Raw genomic sequence first — 21,713 nt, 5'->3', positions numbered from 1 at the left:
AAGAAAAAAAAATCAAACAAAAAAAAAAATGAAGAAAGAGGGGAAAGGTGGTATCACTGGAGCCTAGAATCTGGGGTCACCTGGGAGACCTACAGCCAAGCTGGATCTGCAGACAAGACACAGCCACTTCTTAGACACTGTTGAGCAAGCTCTCTGGCTCTTTTTTTTTTTTTCTTTTAGACGGGGTCTCGCTCTGTCGCCCAGGCTGGAGTGCAGTGGCGCAATCTCGGCTCACTGCAAGCTCCGCCTCCCAGGTTCACGCCATTCTCCTGCCTCAGCCTCTCGGAGTAGCTGGGACTACAGGTGCCCGCCACTACGCCCGGCTAATGTTTTGTATTTTTAGTAGAGACGGGGTTTCACCGTGGTCTTGATCTCCTGACCTCGTGATCCACCCGCCTCGGCCTCCCAAAGTGCTGAGATTACAAGCATGAGCCACCGCGCCCGGCCGCTCTCTGGCTCTTTTGTTTGTTCTGCCTCCTGCCCTCCCAGTAGTGCCTCCATCAGCTGAATCCAGAAGGATGTCATCTTTCAAGGGAGCCTGGGAAACAGTCTGCAGGGGTCACCCCTGCCTTTTAGGGGAAGGATGAAGAATGGCTCTGACGGCAGATTTGTATTATTTTGTTATTATTATTATTATCATTATTATTTTCTTTAAGGTCCTTTTTGGCCCTGAAGTTCTCAGAGTTTCTAGACCTTAACCAACCACTGCAGCGGGACCTGGGGCGTCATGAGTGCTTATTGATTAATCGACTCCTTGCCCTCAGCGTACACACGTACACAAATGCTTGGCTTCTGTTCTCTGGAAACTGACAGCTCAGGCCTTGGCAAAAATTCCTCAGTGCTGAAGGCAGCATAGCCCCACCCAAGATTCAGGGAAAGGGAAGGTATGCAGCCCAGGTTTCTCAATCTGGGCAGGCTGCCTCAGCACCTTTAAGGATTCAGAAGTGATAAATAGGAAGAGCTGGCCAGTGATGTCACAAGGCAAATAGACGGGTACTGAGGAGCTCAGGAACAGACGCAAAAAGGTAAGATTGTGGAATCATTCTCGCAGAGCCCTGGGGTGTGAGGTGCCAGGAATTAGAGCCTCACTCGGTTTTAAGGCCACTTCCTGGAAGACTGGAAAACACCCTCTTGTCTTTGGGACACATCCCTTTAAGTGTGCTCGGTGGGAGTGAAGCTCTGGGAAGTTTACTACCAAAAATGGGCAGAAAAGCTCTTTCTGAATGTTTCTTGGAAGACCCAGAATTTAACCTTGACCAAAGGCAAATGTGTTTATTTTGAAAGGTTCTTAGAGAAAGGATTGAATATTGTGGAATTCTTCCAAATACACAAAAGACCTGTTCCCCCAAATCACTCTTCCAGCAAATATTTATGGGTAGCAGCTTGGCTACTACGTCAGGCAATGAGTTTGGGAGTGAGAACTAGATTAGCCTGTTGCTTTGCCTCTGCCCTGGCTATGTGGCCTTGGGCAAGGGAATTAACTTCAGTTTCTTTATCTGTAAAATAGGAATAATAAGAACCACCTTGTAAATTTATGAGGATTAAAATGAGCTTATGTATGAGAGTATTTAGCACAGAGTCTGGTATCCAGTGAGTAATCAGGAAATGGTAATAGTTCATTTTATTATGACTTGCATGACTTGCATGACACTTTGCAAAACACTTTCCCTTATATTAGCTGATTGGATCTCCTATCAGCTCTGTGAGGTAGGTCAGGGAACCAACATTGATCTTGACTCTACTGTGGATCTAGCACCCTGCCACATGCTTAACAATGATCAATTTGTTGGTTTCAGTTATTCAATAAATATTTGAGTATCTATTTTATGCCAAGCTATTCTATGCACTGGAGATACAGCAATAAACAAAGGAGACAAAAGCCCCTGCCTCTCGCAGAGGATACACTCAATGCAGGGAGACAGACGATGAGTACAATTTAACAAACTCTTATGTAAACTGTCTCCTAAAGTGCTTTACAAATATTAACTCACAACCTATGAGGAAGTTGTTATTATACTTATCCCATTTTACAGATTAGAACACTGAGTTCCAAGGGGATTGAAAGTCACAAGGTCTCACAGCTAAGGAGAGCTGGATTCAGGATTCAAAGCTAGGCAGTATGACTCCAGAATCCATGCTCTTAATCTCTTTTTTTTTTTTTTTTCTTTTTTTGAGGCAGAGTCTCCCTCTGTCGCCCAGGCTGGAGTGCAGTGGTGCAATCTCGGTTCACTGCAGTCTCTGGGTTCAAGTGATTCTCTCACCTCAGCCACCCGAGTAAATGGGACTACAGGCATACACCACCATGCCTGGCTAATTTTTTGTATTTTTAGTAGAGACGGTTTCACCATGTTTCCCAGGCTGGTCTCAAACTCCTGAGCTCAAGCGATCTGCCCGCCTCGGCCTCCCAAAGTGCTGAGATTACAGGCATGAGCCACTGCACCCAGTCCATGGCTCTTAATCTCTACTATAGGTCATCTCTCAAAAAAAAAAAAACCATATATATATACTAATAAATTAAAGTGTGATAAGTGCTATTAAAACATATAGGCTGGGTATGGGGCTCACACCTGTAATCCCACTGCTTAGGGAGGCCGAGGCAGGAGGATCACTTGAGCCCAGGAGTTGGAGACCAGCCTGGGCAAAAGTGAGACCCCAGCTCTACAAAGATAACTTTTTTTTTTTTTTGAGACGGAGTCTCGCTCTGTCACCCAGGCTGGAGTGCAGTGGCGGGATCTCAGCTCACTGCAAGCTCCGCCTCCCAGGTTCACGCCATTCTCCTGCCTCAGCCTCTCCGAGTAGCTGGGACTACAGGCGCCCGCCACCACGCCCAGCTAATTTTTTGTATTTTTAGTAGAGACGGGGTTTCACCGTGGTCTCGATCTCCTGACCTCGTGATCCGCCTGCCTCGGCCTCCCAAAGTGCTGGGATTACAAGCGTGAGCCACCGCACCCGGCCAAGATAACTTTTAAAAAGCTTAAAAAAAAAAAAAAAGCAGAGTAAAGGAGGAAAACAGAGTGATGGGAGAGTGCTGTCTCTGCATGGGGCTTGGGGAGGGCCTCTCTGATGAGCCACATCTGAGCAGAGACCTGAAGGAGGTGAGGGAGGGGGGCAGGTGGATGTCCGGGAAGAGTGATCCAAGCAGAGGGAACGGCAAGTGCAAAGGCCTGTGGCGGGCCCACCCCTGATGTTGGGAAAGCTCAGGGATCTAGTGGGAGCCAAAGTGGAAGATGGCTTGGCCTGAGCTTCTGGAAGGAAAGAGTGCAGGAGGCGCAGGTGTGTCGGGGAAGGCCAGGAGTTCAGTTTGGGATAATCTCACCATCACCCATCAAGTGGAAAGCTCTGGGGGGCTTAGAGGGATCAACGAACTCACACCAGGTCACTTAGTAATTTTCAGAGGCACGATTCACAACTCAGGTCTGTGGACCCTAACTTCAGGTCATGGGCATGTCTCAGTTTGGGTGCTGTGGGGAAGTCTGGAGAGGTAAGAGTCCAATAGCCCTGACCTCTCACCCTGTGTTGGTCCATTTGCATTGCTATAAAGGAATACCAGAGACTGGGTAATTTATAAAGAAAAGAGGTTTATTTTGGCTCATGGTTCTGCAAGCTGTACAGAAAGCATGGTGCTGGCATTCGCTTCTGCTGAGGGCCTCCAGAAGCTTCTAATCATGGTGGAAGGCAAAGTGGGGATGTGTTACATGGAGAGAGAGGGAGTAACAGAGAGGTGGGGGAGGCACCAGGCTCTTTAAACAACCAGCTCTTGATGAACGAACAGAGTAAGATCTCACTCATTACTATGAGGACAGCACCAAGGTATTCAAGAGAGACCTGCCCCCATGACCCAAACACCTCCCACCAGGCCCCACGTCTGACATTGGGAATTACACATCAACATGAGGTTTGGAGGGGACAAATATCCACACCATGTCAGGCCCCAAGGAGCTTCCTAGGAGGGAGGAAAGAGGAAGAGAGAAGCAGAAGAGACACTCAGAGGAAAGAAATGATGCCAGGGATTCCACATGGCAGGAGGTAGCATGGGTTTAAATGTGAATGCAGGCAAGAGGCACTGGGAAGTTGCAGTTTTTTTAGTTTTTTAAATTATTATTATTTTTTTGAGACAGAGTCTCACTCTGTTGCCTAGGCTGGAGTGCAGTGGTGCGCTCGGCTCACTATAACCTCTGCCTCCTGGGTTCAAGTGATTCTCCTGCCTCAGCCTCCCAAGTAGCTGGGATTACAGGTGCCTGCCACCACACCCAGCTAATTTTTGTATTTTTAGCATAGACGAGGTTTCACCATCTTGGTCAGGCTGGTCTCGAACTCCCAACCTCAAGTGATCTACCCGCCTCGGCCTCTCAAAGTGCTGGGATTACAGGCATGAGCCACCGTGCTCGGCCAGTGCAGTGTTTTTGGAAAGAACAGAAGGAGTCCGGCCCTGTGTAGTTGGACAGTGTTGGAGACAGACTTTCTGACTGCTGAAGAAGGCCATGCTCACTTAGAGATGGGGAGACCCTGGAGGATCAGGGTTCTACCTGGGCAAGCCTTTCTCCACAGGCTGCCCCAGAATGGATACTTTCCTATTGTGACAAATGAACTTCCCCAGGCTAGACGTCTCCCCTGAACTGGTGTATGCAACCACAGCCTCTCAATATGTTACTCCTAGGCATCTCTAAACATACCCCAAATGGAAGTTCTGATCTTCCCCCCATCCCAAGCTTGCCCTACCTGCAATGAGACTCCAAGAAGCCAATCCTGAGACAAGGATACATGGGCCTGAAGTGACTTTTTTTTTGGAGACAAGTTCTCGCTCTTTTTCCCAGGCTGAAGTGCAGCGGCCCGATCATGGCTTACTGCAGCCTCAACCTCCTGGGCTGAAGCAATCTTCCCACCTCAGCCTCCTGACCACAGGTGTGCACCACTATGCCCAGCTAATTTTATTTATTTATTATTTTGAAACAGAGTCTTGCTCTGTGGCCCACCCAGGCTGGAGTGCAGTGGTTCCGTCTTGGCTCACTGCAACCTCTGCCTCTTAGGTTTTTTTTTTTTTTTTGAGACGGAGTCTCGCTCTGACGCCCAGGCTGGATGGAGTGGAGTGGCGCGATCTCGGCTCACTGCAAGCTCCACCTCCTGGATTCACGCCATTCTCCTGCCTCAGCCTCCCAAGTAGCTGGGACTAGGGCGTCAGCCACCACGCCCGGCTATTTTTTTTGTATTTTTAGTAGAGACGGGGTTTCACCATGTTAACCAGGACTGACCTCGTGATCCGCCTGCCTTGGCCTCCCAAAGTGCTGGGATTACAGGCGTGAGCCACCGCACCCGGCCCTGCCTCCTAGGTTTAAGTGAGTCTCCTGCCTCAGCCTCCCGAGTAGCTGGGATTACAGGTGCGTGCCACCGCACCTGGCTAATTTTTGTATTTTTAGTAGAGATAGGGTTTCACTACGTTGGCCAGGCTGGTCTCGATCTCCTGACCTCAGGTGATCCACCCGCTTCAGCCTCCCAAAGTGCTGGGATTACAGGCATAAGCCACCACGCCCAGCCTATTTTTATTTTTAGTAGAGAGCTGGTCTCGACCTCCTGGGCTCAAATGATCCTCCCACCTTGGCCTCTCAAAGTGTTGGGATTACAGGCATGAGCCATGGCACCTGGCCCTGAAGTGAATTATTAAGGAAGTGTTCCTAGGAGGCAGTGGTAAATGAGTGGGAGAAGCAGGATAAAGAAGAGAAATAAGCAAGCCAAAGAGGGATGTGATACCAGGCCAAGTCCCAGAGAGGGTGGCTTCACCCTGGGAAAGGAAATGATATCTTGGAGTTTGTCCAAATGGAGGGAAGGAAGCTGGGTTTTCACATTCCTACACCAGTTGGTAACTGGCTATGGACTGGGGAAGTCAACTCCTGGGCACTTCCTTGCAAGGGCAGAGAGACCGAAGAGTTACAGCTGCAGGCTGTGAGGAGCACAGCACACAGCGCCAAGGGAGGGGAGTTCAAAAACTGGAAAAGTGATCCCAGGGAGTCCAAGCAAGGCCCCGACAGTGTCCACTACACTTCCCTTCCCTATGTCAGAAATGGCGTTGTCTGGCTGGGTGTGGTGGCTCATACCTGTAAGCCCAGCACTTCGGGAGGCAGAGGAGGGAGGATCGCTTGAGCGATCCTCCTGGCTGGAATTCAGCACCAGCCTGGGCAACATAGCAAGACCTCGTCTCTACTAAAAATAAAAATAAAAAACTAGCTGGGCATAGTGGTAATGCACCTGTAGTCCCAGCTAGTTGGGAGGCTGAAAGAAGAGGATTGCTTGAGTGTGGGAGATCAAGGCTGCAGTGATCTGTGATTGTGCCACTGCACTCCAGCCTGGGTGACAGAATAAGACTCTTGTCTCAGAAAAGGAAATGGTATTGTCATCCTGCTGGTTGCTCAGGCCAGGCCAAAAACCCCGGAGTCATTCTTGACCTGCTCTGCCTCTCATACTCCACATCCAATCTTTTGGCCAATTTTATTGACAATACTTCAAAATATACCCAGAATCTGATCACGGGTTTTTAAATTTTTTTTAGTAAATCAAAAAAAAAAAAGTGGTAAAATACACATAACATAAAATTTACCATCTTAACCATTTTTTAGTGTATTCTTCAGTGGTATTAGGTGCGTTCCTATTGTGCAACCATTGCCACCATCCGTTGAACTCTTTTCATCCTGCAAAACTGAAACTGTATACCTATTAAACATTTTGTTTATCCATTCATCTATCAGTGGGTGCTTGGGTTGGTCCTACCTTTTGACTATTATGAATAATGCTGCTATGAACATGGGTATACAAATATCTCTTCAAGTCCTGCTTTTTTTTTTTTTTTTTTTTTTGAGATGAAGTTTCACTCTGTCACCCAGGTCACCCAGGCTGGAGTGCAATGAGGCAATCTCGGCTCACTGCAACTTCTGCCTCCTGGGTTCAAGCAATTCTTCCACCTCAGCCTCCCAAGTAGCTGGAATAACAGACGTGCACCACTACGCCCAACTAATTTTTGTATTTTTAGTAGAGACGGGATTTCGCCATGTTGCCCAGGCTGATCTCAAACTCCTGACCTCAAGTGATCCACCTGCCTCGGCCTCCCAAAGTGCTGGGATTACAGACGTGAGCCACTGTGCCTAGCCCCTGCTTTCACTTTTTTTGAGTATGTACCCAGACATGGAATTGCTGGATCATATGGTAATTCTATTTTTTTTTTTTCTTAAGGAACTACCATACTGTTTTCCATAGCGATTGCACCATTTTACATTCCCACCAACAGCACACAAGGATCCCAATTTCTCCACATCCTCACCAATGCTTGCTACTTTCTGGGTTTTAAAAAATCTTCTGCCAGGCACGGTGGTTCATGTCTGTAATCCCAACACTTTGGGAGGCTGAGGCAGGAAGACTGCTTGAGCCCAGGAGTTAGAGACCAGCCTGGGCCATAGGGAGATGCTCTCTCTACAAAAAAAAAAAAAATTAGAAAATTAAAAAATTAGGCCGGGTGCAGTGGCTAATGCCTGTAATCCCAGCACTTTGGGAAGTTGAGGTGGGCAGATCACCTGAGGTCAGGAGTTCAAGACCAGCCTGGCCAACATGGCAAAACCCCATCTCCATTAAAAATACAAAAATTAGCTGGGTGTGGTGGCACCTGCCTGTGGCCCCGGCTACACAGGAGGCTGAGGCAGGAGAATCGCTTGAACCTGGGAGGCAGAGGTTGCAGTGATCCCAGATGGCACCATTGCACTCCAGCCTGGGCTACACAGCGAGACTCCATCTCCAAAAAAAAAAAAAAAAAAAAATTAGCCAGGGGTGATGGCACACACCTTTATTTCCAACTACTTGGGAGGTGAGGTGGAAGGACTGCACTTGAGCCTGACAGGTTGAGGCTGCAATGAGCTGTGATCATGCCACTACACTGCATTCCAGTTGGGGTGACAGCAAGACCCTGTCTCAAAAAAAAAAAAAAAAGTCTGACTGTTTCAGACCCACTCCATAATGACCAACCTGAACCAAGCCATTTCATCTTTTGCCTGGATAACTGCAATGGAGCCCCCACCAGCCTCCCTGCTTCCCTTGTCCCTTATAATTTTCTCAACATCACTCCTCTGCTCAAAACCAACAGTGGCTGCCTCCCCTTGTTCCCCAAGTAGGGGCCAAAGTTCTTACAATGGCCTACATGCTCTACAAGGTGTGCTCCTGGCCCTCCCATACTCTGACTCACTTCCTACTTGCTCTCTCTACTCCAGCCACACTGGCTTTCTTGCTGTTCCAAGTAATCTACTGCCTCGGGGCCTCTGCCCTGTTTTCTCTGCCTGGAATGCTCTTTCCAAAGCGTGGTTCCTTCACTTCCTTCAAGTCTTTGTTCTAATGCCACTTTCTGAGTAAGGCCTCTGGGCTTTCTTGTTTGCTCTCCAAGCTCCCATCATTTTCTGCCCTTCTGTGCCCTGTCCTGAGCCTGGGGAGAATGACCCCTCTAGAAAGCAACCTGGGCTTTCTTGCCTCAGGCTTCTGAGTGGGTTTGGTGAATGGGAGGTGCCACCAGGAGATGAACAGCAAGAGGGGACAGATGCTGGGGATTTTTTTCCCTGCACTTTCTCTGCTCTGCTCTAGGCAGTGGCTGTGCCTTTCTCGATCACAGCTGCATTTGGGAATGGATCCCACACTTCCCTGTCCCCTTATCCACGGACTTCCAATAACATGATTTCCTCTCTGCCCTTCAGTTCTCAAAGTAGTCATGCCTTCCAGCTCTTGCTTGTCTCTGGTGCCTCAACACCCCTGTTGTCTGGGCTCCCTGAACCCTGCCCATTTCTCTAGTCCCTTCCTTAAGACTTGAACCTCCTGGCTGAGCGAAGTCGCTAACGCCTGTAATCCCAGCACTTTGGGAGGCTGAGGCGGGCGGATTGCCTGAGGTCAGGAGTTTGAGATGAGCCCGGCCAACATGGTGAAACCCCGCCTCTACTAAAAATACAAAAATTAGCTGGGGATGGTGGCAGGCGCCTGTAGTCCCAGCTACTCGGGAGGCTGAGGCAAGAGAATCGCTTGAACCCGTGAGGCAGAGGTTGCAGTGAGCCGAGATCTCGCCATTTCACTCCAGCCTGGGCAACAAGAGCAAGACCTAGTCTCAAAAAAAAAAAAGAAAAGACTTGAACCTCCTGAGTTCGATTCTGTTTCCTGCCAGACCCTGACTGGCACACCTTGTGAATCACTTTATTTCCAATTTTCAATTCCAATCCCAATCCACCTCCCCCGCCTTTTTTTGAGATAGGGTCTCTTTGTGATGTTGGGAATGTAAAAGGATGTGGTCGTGGCCAGGCGCGGTGGCTCACACCTGTAATCCCAACACTTTGGGAGGCTGAGGCAGGCGGATCACTTGAGGTCAGGAGTTAGAGACCAGCCTGGCCAACATGGTGAAACCCGGTCTTTACTAAAAATACAAAAATTAGCCGGGCATGGTGGTGCGCGCCTGTAGTCCCAGCTACTGGGAGGCTGAGGCAGGAGAATCACCTGAACCCAGGAGGCAGAGGCTGCAGTGAGCCAAGATTGCGCCACTGCACTCCAGCCTGGGCATGGCAGCAAGACGTCTCAAAAAAAAAAAAGGTGCAGTTGCTATGGAAAACATTATGGTGTTTCCTCAAAAAATAAAGCAAGGGAGTGCAGTGGTGCGATCATAGTTCACTGCAGCCTCAACCTCCTGGGCTCAAGCTATCCTCCCGCCTTAGCCTCCTGAGTAGCTGGGACTACAGGCCCGTGCCGGCAAGCCTGGCTAATTGTTTTCGTATTTTTTGCAGAGACAGGGGGGTCTCGTTATGTTGCCCAGGCCGATGTCAAACTCCTGGGCTCATCCACCCACCTCAGCCTCCTAAATGGGATTACAGGCGTGAACCACTGCTCACTGCGCCGGGCCCCCCTGTCCTTGTTCTTGTACACAGCACATGTTACCATCTAACATTATATTTCCACGTATTTCTTCACTTTACCTTCCACACTCTGGATGGCAAGTCCGAAGGCGCAGGGATGTTTGTTTGTTCACTGTTGTATCTTAAGTGGTTGGCACATCGCCGGCTGTCAGCAAACGTTTTTGAAATGAATGAATGAGTGAATGACCGACAAGGGGAGCTAAGGGGAAGGCCGCGGTGCGGTCCGCGTCGCAGGCAGAAGGGCTGACTCTCCAATCTCCGCTCCTCTCTCCGCCCCCACCGGGAATGCGGAGTGCCCCCACCCGGAATGCTGAGGCGGAAATGAGCGCGCTCAACAGCCCTCCAGCCGGGTGTTTACTTAATTAGGGCCTGCATCCCGAGGCTCGTTTGTGTTTAACCGTCTGCCTAATGGCTTCGTCTGGCTCCGGGCGGGCGCGGGGGAACATGCGAGGCGAGCGTAGGCCTGGCCACCCTGTCCCGCCTGGGGCCCACTCCATTGCGCCGCGCGGGTTCGCGTAGACCTGACCACCCCTCGGGCATAAAAGCGCCCTGCGGGAGATCCAGGCAGGCAGGGCGCGGAGCTCAGCGAGCAGTCCCAGGCTTTCCCCACCACGTGGTCCACCCCCAGCCTCAGTCCCAGCCCCAGCTGCTGGGCTCACCCGCCGGATAAGGGAGTGCTCCCCGAGATACCAGATGCCAGTTGCTCGTTGTACCCTCAGCCATGAAATTGGAGGATTACAACGCTTCTCATTCTCTTAATTCAGGGGATGTGGGGGTGCTAGAAAGAAAGACATTTGAGAGCAATAATGCCAGGCAGCATTTGGGCACTTGCTCCGTGCCAGATACGATGTTTAGCGTTTTAAACCTTCTAATTTATTTAATACTCATCTATGAGAGGGTAAAATACTAAGATCATAAAAGCCCCATTTGACAGATGCAGAACTGAGGCCCAAGGGATTTATTTTACTTCCCCGAGGCCTCAGCGCTACTAAGGGGTGGGACCTCGGTTTGAACCCAGGCGGGGCCGGCCCAAGGGCCCATGCTAGGCCTGAGAGAGCAAGACCCCCGCCCCCTCCCCGCAACGCAAGCAATCCATGGCTTAGCCACAGGCCTGGCGGGAAGGAGGACAGGTAGATTACCAGGTTGGCCCTGGAAGGTCAAAGAATCTGTCATTTAAAACTCCAGGCCGGTCGTCGTTTCTCACGCCTGTAATCCCAGCACATTAGGAGGCCAAGAGAGGCGGATCACTTCAGGTCGGGAGTTTGAGACCAGCCTGGCCAATATGGCGAAATCCCGTCTCTACTAAAAATACAAAAATTAGCCTGGTGTGGTGGTGGGCGCCTGTAGTCCCAGCTACTCGGGAGGCTGAGGCAGAACCTGGGAGGCGGAGGTTGCAGTGAGCTGAGATCATAACACCGTCCTGGACGACAGTGAGACTCCATCTCAAAAAAACAAAACAAAAAAAACCCTCCAGTCTCCAGTCCGTTCCTCAAACCCCTAAATCTGAGCTGGGAACGGGGAGGGAAAAGGACCAGGAGATGGCATCCAGGGCTTCTCAAGGCAGCAGGAGAAGGTGGAGGAGAAGTGAGGGGACCGGCGAGACAGACTGGCCGGGAAAGCTCAGCTCCGTGGGGAAGGGCTTGTGGGGTAGTGATTGAGACTCATGACCGTTTTTATGGCCAGAGCCCACTTGTGTGCGGCAAGAGGAAAGCACTTCATGTTTAACGTAGTGGAATGAGAGTAACGTAGAGGAACGAATCCCAGGTCTGGCGTTTATCTCCTAGGAAGGGTGTGGGAGAGCTGTTTTCCAAGGGAGACTCTCTGGAGGCTGCTTTGCGCAGCAAGCAGTTTTTACCCAGATTATATACAGTATTTCAGACCAATTTCAAAACCTCTGCGTTTTAAAAATTGTCTTTATTTACATTTTACAGAAAGTTGAGAAAGCATTATTTATACGGGGGGTAGGGGTGCTGGAGGTTATGGGACTAATAACAACCCTCTTAGCTCGCACCCTTTAGCACCACTACAGCTTCCAAACTCTGGGACTTTCTCGACTAGCTTCCCTTTGTTTAGCTGTGAAATGGAAGAAGCCGTCCGGGTATGGCGGCTCACGCCTGTAACCTAAGCACTCTGGGAGGCGGAGGATCGCTTGAGTCCACGAGTTCGAGACCAACCTGGGCAACATAGGGTGACCCTCCTCCCCACCACATCACTACAAAAAAATTTTAAAAATTAGCCGGGTGTGGTGGCGCAAGCCTGTAGTCTCAGCGGGAGCTGAGGCAGGAGAATCGCTTCAGCCTGGGAGGTCGAGGCTGTAGTGAGCCGAGATCGCGCTACTGCACTCCTGGGCGACAGAGCGAGACCCTGTCTCCAAAAAAAAATAAAAGAAAGAAAAAAAAATGCGGAAGTTGTATCCAATTAAGAAACGCAGTCCCTCGGGACCTGCTAGTTTTAAACCCCGGAGGATCCTCCCCGGCGGGCTGGCACGGGAGGTGCAGAAAGAGGCTTGGGACACACGGGCCTGCTTCAAAGCTTTGGGATAACAGCGCCTCCGTTTTCAGTCGACTTCAGATGTGTCTCCACTTTTTTCCGCTGTAGCCGCAAGGCAAGGAAACATTTCTCTTCCCGTACTGCGGAGGCTGAGGAGTGCACTGGATGTTCTTTTCTCCTCTAACCCAGAACTGCGAGACAGGGGCTGAGTCTCTGCAGAGAACAGCTCCAGAAAAGCCAGGAGAGCGCAGGAGGGCATCCGGGAGGCCAGGAGTGGTTTGCTGGGGCCTCAACCGCGCCCGCAACGGTCCCACCTGCGAGGGGGCGGGACCTCGTGGCGCTGGACCAATCAGCACCCACCTGCGCTCACCTGGCCTCCTCCCGCTGGCTCCCGGGGGCTGTGGTGCTCAAAGGGGCAAGAGCTGAGCGGAGCACCGGCCCGCCGTCGCGGCAGCTGCCTCACCCCTCTCTCTGCAGCCATGGGGCTCCCTCGTGGACCTCTCGCGTCTCTCCTCCTCCTCCAGGTACTCCACAGCCTCGCCCTGGCCCCGACCGAGACCGCTCCCTGGGGGGCGGGCGGGGTCCGCATGGGGCAGTGGCGTCGGGGAGAGCGCCGGGCTGCGCTCCCTAGGGCCAAGGGAGGCCCGGAAGGCCCGTGAGGACCCTGCGGGGTGGGGAGTGCAGGGCCGGGCACGCCTGGACCCAGCCTCCTTCTTCACTCTCTGCCCTGGCGCAGGTTTGCTGGCTGCAGTGCGCGGCCTCCGAGCCGTGCCGGGCGGTCTTCGGGGAGGCTGAAGTGACCTTGGAGGCGGGAGGCGCCAAGCAGCATCCCGGCCAAGCGCTGGGGAAAGGTAAGACCCTCCGGGTGGAACGGCGGGGTAGGAGCCGCACGTGATCCCTCTGGTGTGGACCGCGCGAGGGGTGTTCGGGCCGGGGCAAAGGACTCCTGGCGCCACCTCAGTTCCCGGGGAGGCGCAGAACGCGCCTCGGGGGCTGGGATTGGGAGTGGTGGCTGACGGAGAAGGCTGGGCAGCAGAGCGCCTATGACATCCAGCCCCTTGTCCGGTAGCCACTGCCTACCTTGACCCCCTCCTCCGAGATGCCGGATGGCTGAGCCCCCTACCCAGTCTCGACGTGGGAAGTTCTCCCCCGCTGGCCCCAGCAGAGGAATGCGCCGGCCACATTCTTCCCCCAACCCCCGCGCAGGTGTGGGGATGAGCCGTGCCCCGGGCAGCCCCCTTCGCCCCTCTCGGGTCCCCTTTGTGAACCGTGCTTTGTGTCTCCGACAGACAGACCGGGTCTGTTTCTTTTCTCCGAGCTCCCCTACCCCGCCCCCCTTCTTCCTCGGCAGCTGGAATGCACTCTTAACCCTGCCCTTCCCGGAGGGCCTGCACCCCTGTAGCCTGCCTGGAAACTGGGCCCTGGCACACCTGGGCTGGGGCCATCACGTACGGGAACCACCCCGCCCCCAGCGTCTCAGGCCTGGGATGCTAGGTCACTGGGAGGAGTTTGAGGGGGACAGTGTCCCAAGCTGGCAGGCCTGGGGCTATGGGGGCGATCAAAGCACATTTTTGATCCGTCAGTTACTCCTACCCCCGCCCCCCGCCCCAAGTTCAAAAACCTGAGGGGGTGGGCGGTGCAACTTTAGTGAGGAGAGCCAGTGTGTTATGAGACCCAGGCGGTTGCTGGCTAGTGGAGGGCTTTCTCCCTCTAGGTTAAGAGGACAATGGATGGGGGCTCCAGCAAGGGATGAAACCTTAGTTCTTAAACGGTATAACCCTGGATCCTTGGGTGGGGTTTCAGAGGATCCTTACACTGAAATTTTTGGGAACTTGGGTATTCATTTTTGCGGGGAAGGAACTGTGGCTTACCTGGCTTTCAAAACATTGAGAACCCTTGCTACCTAGCATTATTCTAAAGTCTCCATCAACTTACCCCTCACCCCAGGCACAAATTCCCGCTGTTTGAATGTGGGGCTGTCAATGCCTAGGGGACAGAGTGGCTTTTATTTCTCCAAAAGAGGATTGAGGACCTTGAGTCTGTGGAAGCCCTTTTTAAAAAAATTCTTTCTCCAAATAACTCTGCAGATTGACAAAACAATTAACACCCAGGCTAGGCTAGGCTCCTTAAAACCCTTGGCTGTAGGGAGCTGAGGAGAGGCATTAAGAAGCCATGCCTCATAAACTTTAAATTCTTGCGCAGGGGTTTATTACTGGCTGGCTAACAAACTGCAACTCAGCCAACCTGTAAAAATGTGAACTCGGGCAGGGCCCCAAATCCAATTCCGGCTCCCTGAGGAAGCCTTATTGCTAACCAGACTTCTGCCAAATCTACGCCCCCTCCCCCCACCCCATTGTCAAGTTCTCTGACTACAGTCTCCCAGAGCAGGCTATAGCTTTGAGTGTTGTCTGTACCTTATCTTTCCTACTGAAGCAAGAAATATCAGATTAGCTGTCACTTCACTAGGCTTGAGGTTTTGGGGGGAAGCAGTGATCAGGTTTTCGATTTCATGGTTGGGTTGGCGAGTGCTTCCCGATGACGTCAGGCATTTTAAACCTTTAGAGGAAATTCAGCTTTCTTGGATGTCTGCTTTACGGTTGTGAAAAACGGTGGGTTTGTGCCAGGAGCACACCTGGGTTATACAACAAAGGATGGGTTAATGCGCTTGGCACACCTTGAAACTCCCTGCCACATGGCTGGGTCTTAGAGTAGGCTTCTGGTGGCATGGGCTGCTGCTTTCTTTTTTAAGTAAAAGTGCATTTCTTGGTCCAGTTGGTCCCAATAAATTGGGACTTCCCAACAAAACATATTGCTATTTCTCCCTTTGGTCTTCAGCTGGCACTTTTACCACCCCACCTGCACCCTAGTTCCTCATCCTCAAAACATAGAGCCCCAGCCTGGATCTAGCCACGTTGAAAGGGTTATCCTGCAGGAACGTATACACTCTCAAGTTTAGCCAAGCAGGCAAGTTTCCATATTGCTAAGGAACAATCACCCCTGTTGTTCGCCCCTGGGTTATGAATATCAAGGGTGTCTATGAAGTTCAGCTCAAAGAACTTATCTGATGTAATTAATGCCTTGTTTGTATGTGCATCTTCCCCTTCAAAGCCCTTTTGCAACTCTGAGCTTGCTTTATCCTCCTGACATTCCCTTGAAGCAGGTGAGGTAAATGTTAAACAAGCTGAGCTCTTAATCTCAGAATTTTGAACTTCAGAAACCCCATAGTCTAGCCTTGCCTGAGGTTTTGAAGGTGGAGAAACAGAGGCACAGCTTAATGGATTGGATTCACTTAAGCCAAACAGCTCGTGAAGTTCTTTGAGGGTGATAGACACAACTTTTACCTCTTGGTATATGCCCAGGGCCTGGTACCTTACAGGATGCCCAGTCCTGTATGAATTATGAATGAATTTGACAACCTTGTGAAGGGTGGCCCATTTTATAGATGAAGCCTACATGACTGTGGCTTCACCAAGTCATCACTGCAGTGATCAGCTGGGATTTGAATGGAAATTTCAGACCCCCAAGTTTCCTGGCTCTTTTTTTTTGAGATAGGGAATCGCTGTGTCACCCAGCCCAGGCTAGAATGCAGTGATGTAATCACTGTTCACTGCAGCCTCTACCTTCTGGGCTCTAGTGATCCTCCTATCACAGCCTCCCAAGTAGCTGAGACCACAGACATGTGCTACCATGCCTGGCTAATTTTTAATGTTTTGTAGAGACAGGGTCTCACTATGTTGCCCAGACTGGTCACAAGCTCCTGGGCTCAAGCAATCTTCCCACCTTAGCCTCCCAAGCACTGAGATGACAGGTACGATCCACTGTGCCCAGCTCCCTGGCATTTTTTACTACCAGAAAGCAGGGCCTGAGTGGAGAGGGTAGAATATTGGATCCCTGAATCCCACAGCTATAAATAACAAGCTTTCCTGGCCCCCCGCCCCAAGAGCGCTTAGTCATTTTTTTTTTTTTTTTTTTTGTAGGGTTTTCCAGAAACATTCATGTAGAGGAAACTGGTTTGGATTTAGTCTCTAAGGGCCCAAGTGAGGGGTCTTGAGTAGCTCAAGAGGAAAGGTTAATCTGGAGGGAAGGAGAGCCGGCACATTCCCCCATCCCAGTCCCACAGTCTGTGGGCCACCTTCCTTCAAGTGTGGTGTGGAAGCCGACAGTGGAGAGGTGGGAGGAGGGAACTTACATGGTATTAGTGCAGTGATTAAAAGTGAGTGACCTACAGTGGTCTACTCATCCTTAAGGGTGAACAACTGAGAGAGGCAGCTTAATGGCAGTCAAACAGATGTAGTCCTTCATTATGGCCTTCAGTAGGTTCATCTGACCCATAGTCAGCCTTTGGGTCAGATTAAAAACTAACCATCAGCTTTGGGAGGAAACTTCCAAGTTCAATAATGCATCTGACTGAGCACAAGTTAACATCAAGATGGTTTTGTCTCTTTCAGCTCTGGGTGTAAAAACTGCCTTTTATTGTGGAAGCCCCTACTCTGGGGTATGCCCTTTATTTACATTTCATTCTTCCTGTAAGCATATATTTTGCATCTGCATAGATCAGGCACTGTTCCACAACTTCAAATAAAGCAATGAACAAAACGAAGTCCCTGCCTTTGAGGAGCTTACAGTCTAGTAATTTTTTTCTTTTTTTCTTAAAAACAGAGGTTTTATTGCATTTGGTCCACAGTTGGTGTTTCACATTATCTCATGGTGCAGGGCCCCTGGGTAAGGGGGTCCCTGTGCAGTACTTGGCGGGGCATGTGGCCAGGGGAGATGAAGCAGTATAGCTGGTCAGGCCCAGAAGGGGAGATGGAGGGCTGGGGGCTCCTTAAAACCTACTGAGGGGCAAGGCGCAGTGGCTCACGCCTGTAATCCCAGCACTTTGGGAGGCTGAGGCGGGCAGATCACATGAGGCCAGGAGTTCAAGACCAGCCTGGCCAACATGGTGAAATCCCGTATCTACTAAAAATACAAAAATTAGCTGGGCGTGGTGGCAGTGTGCCTGTAATCCCAGTTACTTGGGAGGCTGAGGCAGGAGAATCGCTTGAGCCCGGTAGGTGGAGGTTGCAGCAAGCCAAGATCACGCCACTGCACTCCAACCTGGGCAACAGAGCGAGACTCTGCCTCAAAGACAAAAAAAAAAAACCTGAGGACCACAGTAGGGGGTGGTTAGCATGGAGAGGGGGTCAGGCTTAGCCCTAACAACTCAGAATTCTACTTCCTTGTGTGGGCCTCAGTTTCCCCACTGGGCCCCTTGGCAGGCCTGAGGGTCTGAGATCTGTTGGTCTGAGGGTCCTAGAGAAAGCCGGCCACTCAGCCTGACATATTTTAGCATCGTGGTCAGGTCCCCTCTCCTAGGGGACTCATTTCCCAGCACCCTCTCCACTGTCCCTGCCCCATTCCTCGGGGAAAAAAATACATATTTTTTCTTTTTTCGAGATGGAGTTTTGCTCTTGTTGCCCAGGCTGGAGCGCAATGGCGCGGTCTCGGCTCACCGCAACCTCCACCTTCTGGGTTCAAGTGATTCTTCTGCCTCAGCCTCCCGAGTAGCTGGTACAGGCATGTGCCACAACGCCTGGCTAATTTTGTATTTTTAGTAGAGACGGGGTTTCATCATGTTGGTCAGGCTGGTCTCAAACTCCTGACCTCAGGTGGTCTGCCCACCTTGACCTCCCAGAGTGCTGGGATTACAGGTGTGAGCCACCACGCCCGGCCATATTTTTATTTTGTTAATATTTCCTGAAACTTTTGTGGGTACAGAAACCACAAACTGATCAGCTGACAAAAGGGGGAAGAGGCAAGGCAACTGGAAACCTTCCGGGACCGGTTCCCTCCATGCCCAGGTCTCTTCTCCCCAGCACAGCTCAGCCCATAGCCTGGACGTGCCAGCAGGGACCCTCACCTTACATGCATCGGGATACAGCCTTAACCTCTTCCTCCACAGCCTGGTGGCCCAGTTCTGCGAAGGAACCAAGGCAAGGGGGGAAAATCCCTGCTGCCAGATCCCATGCCGCCACTCACAGACCCTCGGTTGACTGGCAACACTGAACAGGTTAAAAAAAAAAAAGAAGAAAACACAGAAAAACCCCAAAACCCAGACAGGGAGATGATGTGGGGAGACAGCGTGCTGGGAGCCTTAGTAGCTGGCCTCCTCCTGGTAGTAAGGGGGATATTCAGGGGCCTTCCCTGGGCCTGGGCAGTCGTTGGTGCCCGAGGGAGCCCTGTTGGCCGCTGGGCCTTGTGGGCAGTACTTGGAATTGTATATCTGCCGGCCCAGGCTGAAGACCTGGCTGCTCTGGTTAGCACCCTGCATGTAGCCCATCTGCAGGGACATGGAGGAGTTATCACACTTGTTGGTGCCCAGCTTGGTGTCATAGATGTGCCGCTGGGTCCAGGGAGCCGTCATGCCCACGTGGCTGGCGCACTTGTTTGTACCCATCTGGAGGCTGATGGTCGAGTGGTCCACGGCGGCAGGATGTGGTTCTTGGGGCTGTAGAGATGCGCCTTGTGCCGTACATGATGATACCCGACTGGCTAGCACATTTGTTGGTGCCCATCTGCAGCCCAATGACGCATTGGCCAGCCTTCGTGGTGTTGTAGTCGAAGTTCCGCTCCTGCTTCTTTGAGTACCTGATGCCGATATCCACCCCGCTCTGCAGCCCCTTAGTCTTGGCCTTCCCCGCCAGGGCAAGAAGAGACACCTGCACCTGCGTCATGTTCCCACTCTCAAACAGGTTATTGGCATCAAACAGGTCCATGGGGTTCATGCCATAGCTGACTATGGCCTTGATGAAGTTGGAGAGGTTTTCTAGCTGGTGCCAGTTTCTGCATGGAGTGGTTGATCTTGGGGACTGAGCCTGGATGCAGCTCGTTCATGAGTGTGTGTAAGATAATTCTGTCCTTCAGGCCCTTCTGGAAGTCAGGGCCGATGGAGAGACTGGTGAGTCCCTCGATCCAGCTGTGGAGCTCTGCCTCCTTCTGGGGGTCATATTTGGACAGGATCTGGTTCTTGACCTCGGCAGAGAGCCAGTATGAGGGGCCCTTGTTGAATTGCATGGAGAACACGGCTGGCGGGTACGGTGGCAGGACAGGACCGACTGGAGGTGACCAACCGGCCCTAATTTAGTAATTTTCTGTGCTTACGGGCTGCCCTGCAAAGCATTTGTTGGTAATTTCCACTTAGCTGTAAAATGAGGTTAAGGAAGTCAGTGAGAGGTCACTGGTGCAATAAACAGAAGGCCGGGATTTAAACCCTGATGTTTTGCCTTCACATCCCAGGGACATATCCATAAATTTGGCTCCAATTTGAACTGGACCTTCAAGCCTAGCAGGCTGCTTTTCTGGCTTAGCAGCAGAGTAGGGTTAACTTGCTGAAGACTCTGTCCTGCATCACCAGTAGCTTGTGCCTGGGGAGCAGGTCTCAAACCTCTAGTCTCCCTTCCCACCTCCTCATATGCCACAGTGTTCCTAGGTTACCCAGTGCACGGTGCTCTCACCTCCCTGCTGCACAAGGAAGGCAGTGCTTATGACAAGCAAAGAGTTTCTAGGGCCAGAAACTATAGCTCTGCAAAGCATCTGGAGGATGATGGAAGAGGAGGGAGGGAAGGGCCTCCTCAGCTCCAGTCAGTTGAGGCTTTGGTCCTGAGGCTGAACGGTCTCCATTCAGAGACTCGATGTTATTGAAGAATAACAAATGTGGACAAAAGTGCTGAAATGATGAGTGTGCAGCCTGATGAACATTGCAAACTTAAAACCCCTGTGTTTCTGGCACACAGATCAAGAAACAGCATTACCAGGGCCTTGGATGCCCCCTCCCTCCTAATTTCAACCCTTCTCTCTAGATAACCACTCTTCTGACTTCTGAGTACCACAGGTGAATTTGCCTGCATTTGAACTTTCTGTAAGAGGCTCATACAATTGTCTTAGCTCTGGCTGCTTTCATGGCACTATTGAGAGATTCTTGCATGATTCTGGATGTAGTTCTAGTTGATTCTCATTGTATAGTATTTCATTATGTGACTATCCACAATTCTGCTGTTGATAGGCATTTCAGTAGTTTCCATTTTGTGCAAATCTTCTGGTGACCTGTGCACCCCTATTTGTTATTTATACACCTGGGGCACAATTGCTGGGTTAACTGATTTCCTGAGGATTCCAGTACTGTGATCCTGGACTGAGATATCAGCTCCTCTCTCTTCTGAAGTAAGTGAGTTGTCTTCTGCACTCTCCCACCCCAACAGTCTCTCTGCCAGACGCCCCCCTTCCGGAGTCTTGATTTTCATCTGGCCCTATGCTAAGAGACAGCAAGTTTTTATTATGTACTTGGCCTCATCCTTTGTCTTGGGGGAGAAAAGCTTCCTTTTCTTTGTCCTTATCCTGATGCTTGCTTCGTTCCTCAAAAGTAGAAAGAGAATCTGGAAAGGGCCCTGAATTTCTTTTCTTTTTCTTTTCTTTTTTTTTTTTTTTTTTGTTGAAATGGAGTCTTGCTTTGTCGCCCAGGCTGGAGGGCAGTGGCGTGATCTCAGCTCACTGCAAGCTCCGCCTCCCAGGTTCATGCCATTCTCCTGCCTCATCCTCCCAAGTAGCTGGGACTACAGGCGCCCGCAACCACGCCCGGCTAATTTTTTGTATTTTTAGTAGAGACGGGGTTTCACTGTGTTAGCCAGGATGGTCTCCATCTCCTGACCTCATGATCCGCCCACTTCGGCCTCCCAAAGTGCAAGGATTACAGGCGTGAGCCACCGTGCCCGGCCAAATTTCTTAAGTGAGAACTTCTTTCTTGGTGGAGATTTATTTGTTCTTAATTTTTTATTTTTTATTTTTTTGAGATGGAGTCTCACTCCGTTGCTCAGGCTGGAGTGCAGTGGCACAATCTCATCTCATTGCAAACTCCGCCTCCCGGATTCAAGCGATTCTCCTGCCTCAGCCTCCTGAATAGCTGGGACTACAGGCATGTGCCACCATGCCCAGCTAATTTTTTGTATTTTTAGTAGAGACAGTGTTTCACCTTGTTAGCCAGGATGGTCTCGATCTTCTGACCTCATGATCTACCCGCCTCGGCCTCCCAAAGTGCTGGGATTATAGGTGTGAGCCACCGTACCTGGCCTTTTTCTTAATTTTTAAATTAAATTTTTTTTTTTTTTTTTTTTTTTTTTTTTGCGGCTGGGTGCGGTGGCTCACACCTGTGATCCCAGCACTTTGGGAGGCCGAGGCGGGCAGATCACCTCAGGTCAAGAGTTCGAGACCAGCCTGGCCAACATGGTGAAACCCTGTCTCTACTAAAAATACAAAAATTAGCTGGGCATGGTGGCA

General features: G+C 51.0%; 1 protein-coding gene and 1 pseudogene across 4 annotated transcripts in view; one reads left to right on the top strand and one right to left on the bottom strand.

Moving 5' to 3' along the window:
• The window catches only part of CDH3 (cadherin 3), a 137,598-nt gene that overhangs the window by 69,423 nt on the left and 46,462 nt on the right, over positions 1–21,713 (top strand). For 2 of the 4 annotated variants that reach the window (XM_030794865.1, XM_030794867.1), the window contains exons 3-4: positions 12,594–12,928; positions 13,141–13,255. In XM_030794865.1, coding sequence (XP_030650725.1) covers positions 12,884–12,928; positions 13,141–13,255 — 160 coding nt within the window. In that variant the 5' untranslated portion in view covers positions 12,594–12,883. Of the gene's footprint in view, positions 1–12,251; positions 12,929–13,140; positions 13,256–21,713 lie in introns of those variants that run through there. The other 2 variants (XM_030794868.1, XM_004087300.3) reach the window with 1 other exon arrangement.
• On the bottom strand, positions 18,538–20,683 carry LOC105739280 (annotated as a pseudogene).

The sequence above is a fragment of the Nomascus leucogenys genome, chromosome 2 (assembly GCF_006542625.1).
Source record: "Nomascus leucogenys isolate Asia chromosome 2, Asia_NLE_v1, whole genome shotgun sequence".
In the NCBI taxonomy this organism is placed as follows: domain Eukaryota; kingdom Metazoa; phylum Chordata; class Mammalia; order Primates; family Hylobatidae; genus Nomascus; species Nomascus leucogenys.
Note: the sequence above shows the minus strand (reverse complement) of the source record. Positions and strands in the feature narration are given on the sequence as shown.